This window comes from Venturia canescens, chromosome 11 (genome assembly GCF_019457755.1).
Source record: "Venturia canescens isolate UGA chromosome 11, ASM1945775v1, whole genome shotgun sequence".
NCBI classification, from domain to species: Eukaryota; Metazoa; Arthropoda; class Insecta; order Hymenoptera; family Ichneumonidae; genus Venturia; species Venturia canescens.
In genome coordinates, this window is record NC_057431.1 from 12,446,068 (window position 1) to 12,463,007 (window position 16,940).

The window sequence follows — 16,940 nt, forward strand, 5'->3', positions numbered from 1 at the left end:
TTTTTTTCTCATATGTCAATGAAATGTACGCATGAGCGAGAATCTTGGATTTATTTTATGATTTAACATCAAGGATATAACGATAGAATAAGAAAAATCTGTATTTCTACCTCTCCATATTGGACACCCTGTATATTATGGAAATTCTAGCATGTGTACAACACGTTTGAAATACCGCATGCGCGTTCGAACGTTTTTTGTCTACCGACACATACATATAATTTTTTTGGTGAGGTGAAGTCGAGAATCCACCGGCTACAGACAGAAGCGAGTTTGCCTTTTCCCGTAGTTCCTCGGGTGAGACGAGAGCGTTAAGAACGGCCAAAGAAAAGTATCTTTGCTATATTTTAATACAGATCTAATCGCGACGCGCGTCAGTGGCAGACTAACCAAAACATAAAGAATAATAATAAAACCTCAGTATTATATACACACGCGCGTGATGGCTGATATAAAACAAGAACACAAACCTGAGGATGGGGAGAACTACGCTATGGCAAACAACACGGATCCTAAAAATATGCAGGAATTGACGCAAATTGTGAGTTGATTAACGAGACAAATATCTTCGTTCATCCGATATACAGAACGAATTTGTAATTCTGTCATTGATTCAGTGATTTTGTACTATATTTTTGAAACTTGTTCTTTTCATGCAGGTGCAAACGTTGTTACAAGACATGCAGGACAACTTCCAATCTATGTCTGATCGAATAATCGGGAAAAATATCCTTTTTTTCGTATTCACTCAATTTTTCTTCACCTTCTAATGTTTAACCTACAAATAGTCGGCTGTCATTACAAAGTGATGAGGCTCGAGAGGGCGGTAAAGATTGGAATTCAGAGACAATTGCGCGGCTCCTCTGCTTCCATTAGTTTTCCGGTTTGTCAGCTTGGCGCAACCATCGTTTTGGCGCCAAATTTAAAATAAAATTTCGTAATAAGAAAGATCACGCAAATTTAATGGAAATCGAAAATTCCAACTTTGAGTTGAAGTGTAGAAATATGCTAGAAATACACACCGTGCATTTATTCTCAGAATTGTTTTAGGATCAACCGTCTAGTTGTTGAGAAAACAATTCACGAAAATCATATTTTTTGAAGGGTTATTATACATAGGCTCTTATGGCAGACACTTCCTATGGGACGATTTGGATTTAATGAAATGGGATCCTCCCAACTTTAAAGAGTCAAAAATGAGAATAAGAAAATATAATGTTTTTAGATATCAATAATGTCTTGAGAACTACTCGTTACCGGTGAAAATAATTTGGGAATGGAAAAAGAAAAGCACTTATATTTGAGATTAACGAGTAATAACGACATAAACAGTGAAAGGTTTGAGAATACCATGAGCCAGCTGGTTCGAAATATAGATATGCATGCGTATGTAAATAGAAAATAGCTGTTTTCACATTTTGCTTGACTATCGTTATATTATAAATTTATCAATCTCGACAAATAAATTACATGTAATTTTAATAACGCATGAATAAATTTTAATCGTTTCTTTGATCATGAAAAGAACAAAAAAGTTCAGTTGCTTTTTTGAATCACAAGTAACGCATAATCCTCCTTAACTGAACCATAAGGGAGATGGGGTATTTTGTCAAACAATTGATTAATTTTCACACTATTAAAAAATTATCCATTCTGGAATATTGAATATTCGCCACTCCTCCCCCTTCTGCGGTTGATGAGTTGTGAATTTGTGGATCATTGGTTGTATATAATAAAAAGTGCTCAACGTATTCTCACAGTGATTTTCTTTACAACCATGAGATGATATGCCGCAAAATGTAGTACATTGAAAAAAGCTATTCAATGCCACAACTGCTGAGGTATTTGACATTATTTTGGGAATCTCAAAAATGCATCCTATTGCCTCGAGTAAACTTTATCGTGTCTTTCCATGTAAGAGCCATTTGCTATGCATTACATAAGCAAGAAGTTGCAACCATCGAAGTACTTCTACGGAAATTTCATAACTCTAAATAGCTACAACTTGCACAAAAAAAACCAAAATAAATTCTTGCACTCAAACATATGCCAAAATTTTTCTACGGCCATCGAGTTTTTGGAGAAAAAAAAACCCTTTCCCATGTGAAATGGTATCAAATACTGATATAATCCCTCGTGCAAACCAAGAAATTCACCTAATATTCGACGACTTACGAAGTAAATAGGAAAATCTTATTTTTTGTTGATCGTCGTGACGATAGGTGGATACAGTTCATGAAAATTCAAAACACACAGTCATTGTGACTGCATCTGTTTCAAGTCGATTTGCCAAATCAGTAAAAAAATCCTTAACAAGAATCACTTGATGAGATGGGAAACAGAATAGACGACCTTGAAAAAAACATCGCTGATCTTATGACGCAAGCTGGAGTCGAAGGTACCGAAAAATGAGATAGAAGAGGCTACAGAAGAAATAACAAACACCGATCCGGCCGATTACTATACACAGCACAAGGAAGATTAGTTCGCGAAAATAATTGGTGAGAACGAGAAAGTTGCGATAAAAATACTCGATTCATTATTCAATGCGAGAGACACGTTATGAAAAAAGAGAAAACGATGATGGAATATCAAGAACGCCGTTGTACGAAATAAACGTTGAAGTCTTTGTTTTTCTCCTATTTTTTACCTCACGAGCTCTGCTGTTTACTAACTAGATTCCAATTCTTTGAGAAGAGTACTATGAAAAAACGTATTTTGTTTTTTAATAGTGCGTATTCGAGAGTAATGCTTACTAAACTACAAGTATCAATATCTGCTATTGATTTGTGAAGTCAGGGACTTCTGATACCTGCAATTGTTAGATTACGACGATTGAATTGATTTGTAAAAAGCTTTCTCTGTATTATCGACCTAACAACGAGGAGTTATTGATAAATAATTTATTTTAAGAATAAATTACACATATGCATTGATTTTATCCAACAAAAGTTTTACTACGTAGCGATATTCAAAACATCTGAGCATATTCAGTTTTTTCAGGATGAATCAGTGATTTTTGATAGTACAGATATAGAAAAATCATCACCGAAAAACAGGAAAATTACATTTACTAAATTATGAGTAGGATATACTGTGAATGATCGATGACGTGAGGGACTTTTGATAGCTGGGTATCGCAGGTACAGTGCGAAGCTCAATGTGTCTTGGTTTACGGCGACTGAATCGGTTCATAGGAATCATTCCCTGCAATATCGACGTCATGGAGGAGAAAATTGAACATTTATCAATGACTATAATTCAAAGACAAATTACACATTGAGGGTACATTATTATTCAGACCAAGAATTTTATTCCATCAAAAGACTCATTACCAAACATCTCAGAATATTTAGCCACTTTCAAAACGTCACAAATATAGGCAGAGTAATGAAACTCGATGTTGAAACTTCGTTGAGAAATTCCTCTCAACCAGAGAATTATTCGACAAAAAATTAGACAATCTTTTTGTTTCTTCGTGTATGGAAAAGCTTCCTCGGCTTTTCGGAATCACTTGAAAATTTTTAATGAATTTTTCATTTTTCACTTTAGCGAGATCCAGCATTTGCAAAACTATTCTTTCAATAACGTGGAAATTTAATAAGTGTGGTATGTACAATTTTTCTAAAATCGCAAGTTTCCGTTGCTTCACGGATTCATTCAGAAATATAAAAATCTAAAAAAGATAAATCTGTAAAAAAAAATATCGTTCAAAAAAATATAAAACATATAATTTCTCGTGATGAGAAATAAAAGTGATTTTTGATTTCTGTTAAAGAATATCTCGTTCGAAAAATATTGTAATTGTTGAGAATCAATTTCCGTGAGTTTTGAGGATGACTGAATATTTTCAGATTTTAATTTCACGGTAAAATTAATGATTTTCAATCGAATAAATTTTTGGCTGAGAAATAACATGTGCTTCAATCGCAGTTTTAGGTATCACATTGATTTGAGTCGTGATCTCACTGATTTTCCTTGTACCGTGGATTCTGATTCCGTTTCTTCCGAGCTTTTGTCGTATTCCTCTACTTGTACAGATTCCGATGAATTTGTGAAGCCTGTCTTCATCGACTCCTGAAACAAGGAAGGGGATGCATAAGTTGGAAAAGATAATATCGTATACTATGATTAACGGTTCAAGAGTAATGAAGAAAATGAATTTTTCAGTCACTCCTGATGAGTTTGATCAAATTTCATGGGTGCATATTGAAAGATTTCTACGGGGCCAACTATTTTTCGCATTAGAATGAAAGTTTGTGCAACTTTGAGAGAAATGTGAAATTCAATAAAGGATCTGCCACAGTTTCTTGCAGTTTTTTTAGAAGAGGCAGCTGACTTTTCTTGGCGAGTTTTTCGTTTCAATAGAATCATTTTTAATTAAGGTTCTAATTTTGTTTAGCCCCTAATCTACCAGCTTCAATCGTATCTGAATGTTCTTATTTTCTATCACGTTTTATTTTATAGAAAAAAAAATTTCAAAAAGCTTACGAGCGATTCGGCTGTTCTATTAGCAGATTTTTTTAACGACAAGGGAGAATTGGCAAAGCGATTAGCCAGATTTGTGAGCGAATACGATTGTCGAAATGATGCTCTCCTCACTGTCTCAAGGCGGGCCACAGATTCGGGGACGTGCAGAACTTCTCGAAATTCCTAGAGAAATCATACATTTTTTATTACTTAATGTCTCGAACATCATAATACAATGAAAATATTGGTTGACAAATTATTCGCTGGGAAAATTCGGTATTAGGATATGAGCAGAAAATAATAAAAAATGTTTTTAATTAATCAATAAACGACTTGTCATAATAATGGTAGTAATGATGAAACGAAGGAAGTGATGGAACTATAATGGAATGGACTAGAAAAATTTGCTAAACTCACAATCTCGCACTCATGCAGCGAAAACAACTGAATCTTCGGAATTTTGTGAAAATAAAAAATGGAAAATTGGAGTTTTGCAAAAAATCTAACATTCAGGTTCACCGGATCGAACAAATCCAGTGTTTTACAGCAGACAACAAGAATGTGTGTATTTATAATTAAATTTGTTTGTTTTTCTTCAGTAAAATAACAAGGAATCAAATTAATTTGATGAAACAATTAAATCTGCAATAAAAAATGTACTTGACAGCGTTCATATTATTATCGATATGCAATATTACCCCAGTCATATCTCCTCGAGTTAATTGAAAGTCCTGCATGTACGATCATTGAAAAATTCAATTAACAACATCATTTTACAAGCTCCATTCCAGTATTTCCGATATACCAATTTTTTAATATTTTTTCTCACCTCAAGATCTTTTATTTCGTCGATTTCCGCAATATCCTGATAAGCTTTGGTCAAAAGTTCGACAGCTTTGGTGTGAAAACTGAGCTCGATTCTTACGAAATCACCGAGTATATTTTTCAAATCGTGTAGTTTTCGTTTTTCGAACGTATCGATTTGATCCTCGAGACCTTTGACGACTCTGGTGACTTCAATCGTTGCTTTCATGAGCTCCGACTCCGCCTCGGACTAACGAACAATTTCATTTCAACGTCAAGGAACTTTTCATACGATTAATGAATAAAATAATTACACTCATATGCGATACATTCCATATGGCAATAAAAAAATCGTTATCCACGTGTGTATAAAAAATCAGAATATTTTCACCATCTTCAGCTTCATCGACATTTGTTTGCAATTTCGATTGATGAGTGGCCAAACTTTTTCTCATCAACAGGTTCATAACATTTATAGCGAATGCAGTTCAAAGGGACAATTATAACTAAGGTTCATTGAGTTTCTATGCTTAACAAAAAAACCTAGAAATCCTCGAAAATATATTTCTATCTAATGAAACTTCATGATTGAAAAAAATTTTTGGCAGAAAAAAAAGTAACTACATTTTTAATGGAAAAACCATAAGTGACGTTACTTAGGGAAGAAAGAAAAAAAAATAATAATAATAAAAATGATTATCATGAAAGGATACGATCAATTGTCGATTTCGGGGATTTTTCCCTCTGAGCTTATCGAGCTGACTTCTCCTCGTCAACTCCCTGTCACGAGCTGTAAAAGTGTTTCTCACATCTTCACGGACGTGTTTACAAATGAGTGAATATTGCGAGAGTGGCGAAATAACTTTTGCGTCGAGACGATGAACCCGCGCATCTCGATAGTCCCCGATTACCGACAACGTTGTGGCGAAATTATTCAGACCGTTGCTCAAAGAACGATTTATGTTTTCAGCCTGAGCGTAACTTTGTATTACCTTGGACACTTCGTCATTTTTGTCCCGAACTCTGTGAAAAAAAAATTTCGAATTTTCCAACGATAACTTTTGAATAAATCAGGAATGTTGTAATATCCTTAAAATTATTATGAAATTTGTCAAAGTTAGGAAATGTGACTCGTCAAAGATAAAATGATCAAAGCGAATTTGAAAAGAAATTAAATTACTGAAGTGACACATTTTAGTATTAAAGTGAATAATTAAAAAAAAAAAAACGTTTCAAAGTTCACTAAACTCTCGTTTAACATGGCAGTTTTTTGACGACTTTAATTTTCAGGTAAGCAGCAGCATCATCACACAACAAAGCTAACGATCAATATAATATAAGCGGTCTGAGAAAGAAGATCGATTGTTTCATTTTCAGTGAAACACATGTACATTTTGCAACGAACCTCGCTGCCTTTCTGGCATATGCAGCAAATACAGTACACAGATCCGCGAAATGTCTCTCGACTCCGCCGATTCGTTCTTGAACGAATTTCGCTTCTTCCGAGCTGGAGGAAAAAATGAAGTATTAATCTTATACGAGGACTCGCACTGTAACGAGCCAAAATATATCTTTCTTTTTCTTTGAAAAAACTCACCAAACATTGTTCTGCGATCTGGCACGAAGCATCGCTCACTCGCGATTGAGTCGTGCATTCGGTGAACCGAAATATTTACATTTCTGTGTTTCAGTGACAGACGTCACTTATGAGGGTACATTCACGCTACTTCCCATTTCCTTGTTATTCGCGTTTGCAGGGTAACTACTGCCTGACAGCAGGTGGCTCGTTCGCTCGTTTCCTCGACCAGGTGGCTCTATATTCCATTCGCGTTAACTTTGACTTTTTGAAATAGTGTCACGGGCTGCCCACGGGTCTCTGAAACATTTAGTATTTTTCTCAAATGTACTCCGATATTATCTCATTTTCATAGTACTTATGCTCCGTTTTTAAATAAATTTCAAACAATTCAACATTTTTCCTATATAAACGATTTTAGCAAAAGTTATGTTATCGAAACATCTGGCTGGCAAAATCTGAGACAAGTAACATTTATGTATGACGAGTCGCTGCCTGCCAGAAAGTCTTTACCGGAGCGATAGCGTTTCCAATTGTTTTCGAAAATTTTCAAAATTTTCCCATGACCCAATTATTCGTTTTTGCTTTGCTCCCAACCATTCATACGAAAAAATTAATGAATGCAAACTGAACAAGAAAATGTAATTGATAAATTACATAGAAAACAATGTGAAAAGACTATCATAGAAAATATCATTTCAATTTTTCGATCTAGATTCGATTTTCTATTTAGCTTTCACATTACAAAGAAATCATAAATTTATGATTTCTTTAATTCCTTACGCATGGTTTTTTTTCCCAATTATTTTTCATCAATTGCATCTCAATTCCCTCTTCATGGAAAACAGCTATTCAATTATTCACAAATCGACATGTTAATAAATAATAAAAGAAAGGTTATTTTTTCTATTGTGATATAAAGAAAACACGAAGATTCATGTCTTTGCGAACCTCTTTAATACTCAGGCAGTAAACAAACCATAATTTATATTTAATTATTTTTATCTCATATATATATACAAGATTTATTCTTTCATATCACGCATCATGTTATTATCTGGATCACGTTTTATCGATAACAACAGCAAAGGAGTGACCGGCACCGCTTCCCACGAGAATGGCTTCACCCTCGTGCGGAAAATCAACTTTTTTCGGTTGCCAAACGTCTCTTGTACTACCATCACCACAATTTCCATGTTCGTTCCAACCCCATGTATAAACCGAGCGATTCTCTGCAATGCCATAATTTTTGGTACTTAGAAGTAGTTACTGAACAAAATGAAAATAAAAACGATTCTCGGCAGATTTTGTCGGTATTCAAGTTGCATTTTTCGAAAATTGAAATTTATGAATTGAACTTTGCTCGTTTACTTTAGAGTCTGCAAGTTCCGATGCTTTGCAAAAAATTTCGAAAAGTACGCTTATTTTTTTTTTTTTTTTTCACCCATAATGCGAGAGGCAATGTTTTTACAATGAGCATTATATACAATTTTAAGGTAAACCATCAAGGTTTTTCAAAAACTTCACTTGTAATAAAATAATTTGGTATTTTTGTATAATTTTAAAATTCAATTCTGCCTTCGTTCAACAGGACTTACTACTCCAACGAAATTTTTCAATATAAATTTTATTTCATGTAGTGTTAAAATTTCCAAATCTGGTGTCTGGAAATGTATTGTGCAATATATTCAAATACTGATTTAAGAAAATTCGATAATTTCCCTCCAATACTGAATAAATAAATGAAATAAAAAGATACAAAAATTAAAATACAAATCAGTATTCAATCGATGAGAAAGAGAATGATATTTAATATTTTTAATAATTCAATAATTAAATACCATTTATGGCGATATTGTGTTCCGAGCCGATAGAAAATTGGCAAATTTTTGGAGTAGCGAAAGTTGACGTTGGCATCCAAGTGTAACGATTTCCATCCTCTTCATATCCCAATTGCCCATAATTGTTTCTACCCCATGTGATTAGCGTGTTGTCGACGCGAAGAGCGCTTGTGTGAGTCCAGCCGACCCGAATCTCCAAAATTTTTCCAACTCCTTCCACTTTCACTTCACTAGGAGAATCTATTCGACTTTTCACGTCGTTATCAAATCCGCATTGCCCATATCTATTGTCACCCCAAGTGAAAATTTTTCCAGACTGTGTCAGCGCCACCGTATGATTTTGTCCACATACCACCTCCGCAACGTCGTTCAATTCTGGAACTGTGTACAGGAAGTTCAATGATAATTTTGTATTTCTAAATAACTTTTCATAGCCCGATCCTGAACGTTTTTTCATGTAACGAATACTCTAAGAAACCTTCATTCTTACACATCGAACCCTTGAAAACAATTTTCAGATAGATAAACAATCTTTTGCTCTCCAAGTCTTAAAAATTTCAAAATATCAGGGATTTCTCAGTTCTTAAACTGTCCATTGCTTTTTTTCAAATCTTCCCTTACCATTTTACAATTATGAAGACAATTTAAAAATAATCAAAATATTTTAAATGACTACGGTAGTTCTCGAGTGAGTCTCCACTTTGAGCTTATGAAACATCAATTTTAGAGGACGATTGAATTCATTTTTCAGCTGCATATTTTGATAAATTTTGATGCATTTTCTTGCGTATTTAGTGTAAAACAAGAAAATTAGATTAATTTTTTTTATAATGAACAATCATTTGAAAACATTTGGAGGTTCGACAACATCGTTAATCTATCAGAGTTGGACGATTGTAGCCATAGGAACAAACTTTCGAAAATAAATGATGAAAATGAGTTTGCAGGTAAAAGTTTGAATTCATGTGATGATATCTCGAGAATCAAAATATTGATCTTAATGATGTTTTTATTTTTTCTTCAATCGAGGATAAAATCACATCAAGGCAATCCATGCAGTTGTATGGTCACGGCGGTAAAAATCCTGTTGTATTATTTGGAGAGGCTTGATATTTTAAAGAAAATATAAGTTTGATCAGAAAAGAAAGTGTGGCTTTTATATTTTTCAACAAATATCAAACTTGTTAGATTATACCATAACTTTTTTAAACTCATACAACTAATAGATCACCTTAATACTTTTTTATCCAAGGTAATAAAGGTATTAGAGAATGAAAGTTTCGAACGTTAGGAAATTGATATGAGAAAATATATGTTTTACTGTTCTGAAACGATAAAAATGTTCTCGATCATTAATGACTAATTATTGTAAAAAAAAGCAATTACTTTTTACAAAGGTATCAAAGTTTTTGATCACACGATTATCTTGATCCATAATGCCTAACTGACTTTTAATTCCAGATCCAGTGATCAGAACTTTTCCAGATTCTGTGACCATAGCCGAGTGTCTTAAGCCCATTGACATGTGTTTTATTCTCTCCGGCAGGTAATCAATTTTTGTAGGCTCCCTGAAGTCTTTAAAATCTTTGCTATTTTTTATTCCTAACTGTCCATGCGAATTGGAGCCCCAGACATAAACTTGTCCATCTTCCGTCAATGCCATAGAACTGTTCCATCCGCAGGCGATATCTTTTATCCGCTCGTTTTCCAAACCATTTATTTCATCAAATTTCAAGACTTCTTTTTCATTTTTTGAACCAACACCGGCTTGACCTCGGTCGTTCCATCCGCAAGAATAAGCTCGACCTCTTTCATCTAAAATCAGTGTGTGGCCTGCACCACCACTTATTCGTTTTATGTGCTTAACGTTGAGACTGGACGATGAAATATCAATTTCGCAAGGAAGGATCAATAGTTCAGACTGAAATCCCAGCCCCAGTTGTCCATGGGAATTTGCACCCTTCAAAGACATGAAAATGCATTGTTTGAAATTTTCACTTTTTCTATATGGGTGTAATATAAAACCATAAGAATTTTTCACAATTTTTGAAAATGCATACAATTCCTTCATAAAATTATCGTATTGTATATTTTATTGGGAACACTATGGAAATTCATATTTTTTAAAATATTCTTTTTATTTTATTTTAAATAAATATGTACATCTGTTTATGATATTATGAAGAACCAAAAAAATTTCATTATGGATAAAGTTGGGTTTTTGTGCACAATCATTTATATATATATGTATATTTTTTTATTAAGTATTTTATACAAATGCAGAATATATAGTGAGCCAGAGTAGGAATTTTTTATAACTCGTATTTAATTATTACTATATCAAAATACCTGAAACAAATTGTAACCTTTTATATGTCAAAAGCACGTGTCACGCAAAAAATGACGTAATTTGAAAAATCAGAGCCGCATATATACTCACCCATGCGTACAAACGTCGCATTTTTAACGAAATAACCAGCGAGTGCTAATAAGATGGTAGATGTTGAATTTACTCAAAATTCAACTTTGAGTATTGTTTACAAGTTTACAGTACCGCACTACATAGTCTGAATTTGTTTTCTCTGTAATCTATACACCACTGTATACTTATTTCTATACTGCGATCTTATTCATGCACGTACCCGACGATGTGATTTCGTGACACGACCATACCTTCTGCTTTGTTGGTAACATTAATTTGGCTTTTACCAACATTAGCTAATAACGGCATATATATACAGACATCTACATATAGTTGTCCCGGTTCCCGGTGGTCCCGGTGAAACACTGTAGTGAAATGAATATTGAATAATTGCTTGATATTAATAGGTATTCGAGCATTAAATACCGTTGTAAATAATCTAATAGAATTCTTGATTATTCGTCATACAATAAAAAGCTTGTTGAATATTTCCATGATGGAGGAATCTGTTATTAAGTTTGACATAAAGGAGGTTAAGTGTGATCTTCTGAGAGCTATACGCGAATGTTCTCAACGAGGACTAATGAACACAACAAAATGGTATTCAAATTTTTTAGTTAAAAAACGAAGATTTCTGACTTGTCAGTAAATAATTGTTGAGCTCATAACTCCTGGGAGGTTTATTTGTTTGGGTTTGAGTTGCTGGCATACCTTTTTATTTTGCCTTGTTACAAAGATTTTAAGATTGGAACGTTCTTCGTTAGTGAATGTGTTCCCATCTTTTTTCGATTATTTTTTGGGATCTCATAATAGTTGTAAACTCGCGTTTCTTCGCAGAATAAGGTTTTTGATTGTTTTCAAACCTGTGATAAATTGTTCTGCTATTTTTCACAGGTTTGACTGGAAAAACAGGTTCATAGGTTTTTGATGTTGAGTTACATTTTCACTAACAAAGACAAGGTTGTTTTTGTCTACTCGATTTCCAGGACATTCCAAAATGCATGAATATCTATATTCATTATCTGACAATTGTGTGATAAACAAATTTGTACGAGACTCAAAATTCACTATTCCCTGAGTAAAGAAAAGCCACAATTGCAATTTTTTCTCTAAATTTCAACCATAAATCCCAAAAGATGCTACATGATTATTTATGGACCTCTAACTTTGTGTGAATATGTGAGAAGAGAAATGTGATACAATAACTAAGAACGGACCAATTTTTGATCATTTGTGGAGTTGAAAATTCAATTTGTAATCAATCGCCTAGGAACCTGTGTACACTTGGCTATATAGCACTTCACTGACATCCATGACAAAATATCTGGGATAAGAAATATTCTCTTTAAAAAATATCCGCTAGACAAAGTATTCCAGAACTTACATATTTTGCACCTTGGTGGATACATACAAATAGTTGGATTAGTCTTGAATTTTGGGATGAGTGTGCACAATAATTGTTCAATAGATCAAAGAATTGACTGTATCATAAAGCGTGGTCTATATTATACAGCACCCTTTCAAAAAATACAAAGAGGTGTATTAAAAAGTCAAATATGAAGAATTTGTACTACATTTTCATATTCTTAGTAAATCCTAAAACTTTTTGCAATAATATTGATCCAATACGCATTTGTGTCTATTGTCCCAATTGTAAAACTATAAATCAAATGGAAAAAACAAAATTTTATCAAAACAAAAATTGTCATTGGGTATTCTCTTCGTTTATTATTTTCATCTTCATGAGTATTAATTCAATTATTTTTATTATTATCATTGTTATTATTATTATATAATTGAATTATTGTAATGCGATAAACTTTTAGGCTGGCAGAGTTGAATTATTCGCTAAAAGATGCAAAGTTGGATTACCTGGACATGTCGAGTGATGCGAGTATGTCAGATCCAAGTGGAGAAGAAGACATGTATATGCTAGCAAAGAGTTATTTCGATCTTCGTGAATATGACAGGGCAGCATATTTCCTGGAAGATTGCAAAACACCGAAGTCGCGTTTTCTCTATTTGTACTCTCGCTATTTGTCAGGAGAGAAGAAAAAGATAAACGACATGACAGACGTTCCACCCGATCCAATGCAGAATGGGGATTTGAAGTTGCTATGCGCAGATTTAAGGAAAGAGCATTTGGCAGGAACCTTGGATGGTTTTGGATTGTATTTATTTGGAGTAACATTGAAGAAATTGCAGTTAACGAGAGAAGCCATTGATGTTTTGGTCGAGTCTTGTTACGGGCAACCGATGCATTGGGGAACTTGGCTCGAGTTGGCGGCGTTAATAACAGACCGCGAAAAATTGGAAGCCCTAACTCTTCCGAACCATTGGATGAAACATTTTTTCATGGCTCACATGTACCTCGAACTTCAACTCTTAGACGAAGGTCTCGCTCTTTATCGCGAGTTGCAGGCCATGGGCTTCGAAAACAACGGCTATGTTCTCGCTCAAACTGCGATCGCTGTACACTATGGTCGGGACGTTGATAATGCCATTGAAATATTCAAAAGAATCATCAAAGACGATCCTTTCTGTCTTGACAATATGGACACTTATTCAAATCTACTTTACGTCAAGGAATTAAAGGTTGAACTTGCCCATCTTGCGCACAAGGCCACCCAAATCGATAAGTATCGACTCCAAACCTGCTGTATTGTAGGTAACTTGATTCAATGACATTTAATTATTAGACACTGACTGTGATGAAAACAATTAATCGATTAGATAATTTAACGATCAGATCAGATATTTTAGAAAATATTGTAAAATTTTTGAAAGAATCTGTTGAATCGATTTAAATAAGAAAATCAACAAGTTTCATAATTTGTATTCCAGGAAATTATTACAGTTTAAGAGCCGATCATCAAAAAGCTGTGATGTACTTTCACAGGGCATTGAAACTAAATCCCCAGTATCTCTCAGCTTGGACTTTACTTGGGCACGAATTTATGGAAATGAAGAATACAAATGGGGCTATTCACAGTTATCGACAAGCTGTAGGTAAAAATATCGAAAGTTTCATGCATTATGAATAAAATGGAGGATTCTATTTTGTTTGAAGCATCGGAAGCAAGTGAAAATCATCTAAGAAATTCAATTTCAATAATTCAACTAAATGCTATGAATTATCAAGAAATCACTATCATTTGATGACTTTATTATTTTCAGAAATCATTTTTGTACAAGTGAGATTTATATTGTCTGGATTTCATTGTTAGTCATATTTTTTTTGCAGAAGTAAATCGAAGAGATTATCGAGCCTGGTACGGTTTGGGACAGACTTATGAAATACTCAAAATGCCTTTTTACGGGCTTTACTATTATAAGCAGGCCCAACTATTAAGACCTCACGACAGCCGTATGTTTTTGGCATTGGGTGAAGCCTATGAGAAACAGGATAAAATTCAAGACGCTTTGAAATGTTATTACAAAGCCTGTAATGTCGGGGATATTGAAGGAATGGCTCTCATTAAACTTGCAACGTAAGTTTGACAACTTTAAATGCTCATTCATTTCCAGCAATATTTCCACTGATAATCTCGAAACCTCAATTTAAACATCAACGATATGCGAGCAAGTTGTATGGTGTGTTATTGAAAAAAATTGTTTTTTTTTTCTATAAAGATGATTCATGGTTTTCGCTCTTTGAATTATAGTTGGAGAATAATTTATCCCACATAATAAACCGAATTTTTCTTCATTTTTATTTTCAGTTTGTACGAGAATTTAAACGAGGATGACCAAGCTGCGGCCGCTTACACAGATTTCGTGATGGACGAATTCCGTAATGCTGACAGAACGGAGTTGAGTCACGCGTACAAGTTTCTCACAAATTATCACTTGCGCCGCGAGCAGCTTGATCAGGCGAATCATTACGCACAAAAGTGTTTGCAGTTTGATGAGACAAAAGAAGAGGCCAAAGCGCTTTTGAGAACGATCGCTCAAAAGAGAGTCAAAGTTGAGGAGAACCCAATGGTTGTGAGTTCAAACAGCACATTTTCTTTCAATTTTTTAGAGTCGAATGTGCTCTTTTCACGATTTGCTTCGAAATTATCACACTACATTTTTTTATGACCAGCTCCATAAAAGGAATGCTCGTTAATAAAAATTTCTAACGTTTCTCTTTCATTATTCGATCGTGACAAGATCTCTATTTCCCATTGTGACAAATAGTTAAGACTTAACTGAACTAAAAATTCAGTTGAACAATCATTTAAAGAATTTTGTCTTACCTTTCCGCTCCGATCACTTTCCAAAATAATTCTTTCGTTCAGCAGCAAAAATATTTCGAATCAATCGTAGAACACTCTGAAATGAATTGAAATTATATTTCGTTTTCGTAGATCGAAGATATGAACGAAACTGATCCCGTGGGTGAAATGAATATTCGAAACGACGCAACACCTGGCAATCAATTATCACCCATGAATCTCTCATTCACACCGACTCAATGAAGTTTGTAATACAATGAAGAACGATTCTATTAATATTTGTAAACATAATCTAAGGATATCTATAAATATATTTTTTTATTTATTGAATCCTCGCTCGATTATCTATCTGTTCGTTCATTAATCTAGCCAATCAGCGGTGACGTCACAAGTCAGTCGGCTTTTCTTAATCGATCGAGCCCTCGTCGAATCATGTCAAAATTTTCTACTCAAAAAATTTGAAGTCAGTTCAGGTGAGATTTTCTAACTGGTTTTCACTATTTTGCTATTCAAAAAAAAGATAATAAAGATTCTCCAACGAGTTCGCAATAAAAAATAATCCAAATTCGGAGTGACTAGTAGAAAATCATAGCACATTTCTAGTTGAAATACTCTTCACAAACTTCAAACGTTTTCATCATTTTTCTTCTAATTGAGACACTTTTATAAGACTGAGATGATAAATTGTAAGTTCCTTTAAGCTTCAATTGGAAGTATAGAAAAGATATCCTACGACATCGTATGAAGCGACATTTTTTAAGTAATTATTTCGGAATTTAGAAAAAGCCAAAAGTATATTTCAGAATATCAAGAATAAAATCGAACATGCTGCTCAACAAGATGTATTTTTTAACCCTACTGATTACAATCCAAATCATTGCATAGTAAAGAAAGAGATGAGAAAAACGAAAAGTAAGAATCAACGTTATGGAAAAAAGAAACTTGATCATCATCGTTTATCGAAAGAAGTAAAAAAATATCAAGTCATGAGTTTACACAAATTTAAAAAAAAATGAGAACTTTTCAAAGTGTTTAGGGTTTTCGGGGATCACCCGATCGATGGATGACGAATGATTGATAATTGAAAAACAAAAACGAAAATAATTATATAACGAAATATTTTTTAACGATGTTTTCGGCGTTACTATTGAAAGCGAGCATTCGCAAAATCAGGGAAATCATCCTCATTTGTGTGAGTATTTTGTCTCATTAGCAAAATTAGGACCGAACGAAGTTTTTGGGAGGGAATGTACGTGGAAATTTTCGTGAAAATCGCTGCGAGCGCGTGTTCTACTCGCTTCAGTCTGGCGTCAGCCGTTACACGTGGGCGACGTCTCTATTTTTCCGAGACTCATCCCGTAAAGTTTCATAAGTGTCCGCAGTGAAACAGGTGCTTGATATGATAAATCGCGTGAAACTATCATATTTTCGTTTATCGTTTGTCAAAGAAGTTCACGAAATGCATATAATTGCAAGCAAATACCCGTTTTTCATGAGTCTGGGGTAAAAAACGGATTACCCAGTTACCGATTCTTTTTTAGTACAAGCGTGTTAATTTGCGAGTTGAAGTGATGTGTATTTGGATAACGGGATATATCATCACAGCT

General features: G+C 34.0%; 3 protein-coding genes across 6 annotated transcripts; 2 read left to right on the top strand and 1 right to left on the bottom strand.

The window, feature by feature from the left end:
- Positions 1 to 229: 229 nt before the first annotated feature.
- On the top strand, positions 230 to 2,629 carry LOC122418509 (heat shock factor-binding protein 1). The gene is made up of 3 exons (XM_043432759.1): positions 230 to 541; positions 660 to 726; positions 2,324 to 2,629. Exons 1-3 carry the CDS (start codon positions 443 to 445, stop codon positions 2,410 to 2,412), a joined length of 255 nt encoding a protein of 84 aa, XP_043288694.1. The 5' UTR covers positions 230 to 442; the 3' UTR covers positions 2,413 to 2,629.
- Positions 2,630 to 2,888: 259 nt separating this feature from the next.
- Fam92 (CBY1 interacting BAR domain containing protein Fam92) lies at positions 2,889 to 11,358 on the bottom strand. 3 transcript variants are annotated; one of them, XM_043432757.1, is made up of 8 exons: positions 11,132 to 11,358; positions 6,872 to 7,150; positions 6,680 to 6,781; positions 5,988 to 6,297; positions 5,300 to 5,524; positions 5,169 to 5,201; positions 4,492 to 4,653; positions 2,889 to 4,077 (listed from the first exon to the last, which is right to left on the bottom strand). In XM_043432757.1, exons 2-8 carry the CDS (start codon positions 6,901 to 6,903, stop codon positions 3,943 to 3,945), a joined length of 999 nt encoding a protein of 332 aa, XP_043288692.1. In that variant the 5' UTR covers positions 6,904 to 7,150; positions 11,132 to 11,358; the 3' UTR covers positions 2,889 to 3,942. The 3 variants fall into 3 exon arrangements, with proteins under 3 accessions (XP_043288692.1, XP_043288693.1, XP_043288691.1); XM_043432758.1 differs by lacking the exon at positions 5,169 to 5,201; XM_043432756.1 differs by lacking the exons at positions 2,889 to 4,077; positions 4,492 to 4,653; positions 5,169 to 5,201; ... (2 more) ...; positions 6,680 to 6,781; positions 6,872 to 7,150 and adding exons at positions 7,785 to 8,082; positions 8,692 to 9,072; positions 10,078 to 10,651.
- Positions 11,359 to 11,450: 92 nt separating this feature from the next.
- LOC122418499 (cell division cycle protein 23 homolog) lies at positions 11,451 to 15,663 on the top strand. 2 transcript variants are annotated; one of them, XM_043432744.1, is made up of 4 exons: positions 11,451 to 11,713; positions 12,940 to 13,781; positions 13,958 to 14,118; positions 14,358 to 14,498. In XM_043432744.1, the coding sequence occupies exons 1-4, from the start codon at positions 11,607 to 11,609 to the stop codon at positions 14,361 to 14,363; spliced, it is 1,116 nt and encodes a 371-aa protein (XP_043288679.1). In that variant the 5' UTR covers positions 11,451 to 11,606; the 3' UTR covers positions 14,364 to 14,498. The 2 variants fall into 2 exon arrangements, with proteins under 2 accessions (XP_043288679.1, XP_043288680.1); XM_043432745.1 differs by lacking the exons at positions 11,451 to 11,713; positions 12,940 to 13,781 and adding exons at positions 14,836 to 15,100; positions 15,466 to 15,663 and having other exon boundaries at positions 13,804 to 14,122; positions 14,358 to 14,604.
- The last annotated feature ends 1,277 nt before the right edge of the window (positions 15,664 to 16,940 follow it).

Coding starts and splice junctions, on each gene's coding strand:
- LOC122418509 (XM_043432759.1), top strand. CDS start 443: ATGGCTGATATAAAACAAGAACACAAACCTGAGGATGGGGAGAACTAC. Junction 542..659: donor TGCAGGAATTGACGCAAATT/GTGAGTTGATTA, acceptor CTTTTCATGCAG/GTGCAAACGTTGTTACAAGA. Junction 727..2,323: donor TGATCGAATAATCGGGAAAA/ATATCCTTTTTT, acceptor AACAAGAATCAC/TTGATGAGATGGGAAACAGA.
- Fam92 (XM_043432756.1), bottom strand. CDS start 11,152: ATGCGACGTTTGTACGCATGG. Junction 10,652..11,131: donor TGCGACGTTTGTACGCATGG/GTGAGTATATAT, acceptor ATGTCTTTGAAG/GGTGCAAATTCCCATGGACA. Junction 8,083..8,691: donor ACACAATATCGCCATAAATG/GTATTTAATTAT, acceptor ATGGCATTGCAG/AGAATCGCTCGGTTTATACA.
- LOC122418499 (XM_043432744.1), top strand. CDS start 11,607: ATGATGGAGGAATCTGTTATTAAGTTTGACATAAAGGAGGTTAAGTGT. Junction 11,714..12,939: donor CTAATGAACACAACAAAATG/GTATTCAAATTT, acceptor ATAAACTTTTAG/GCTGGCAGAGTTGAATTATT. Junction 13,782..13,957: donor CCAAACCTGCTGTATTGTAG/GTAACTTGATTC, acceptor TTTGTATTCCAG/GAAATTATTACAGTTTAAGA.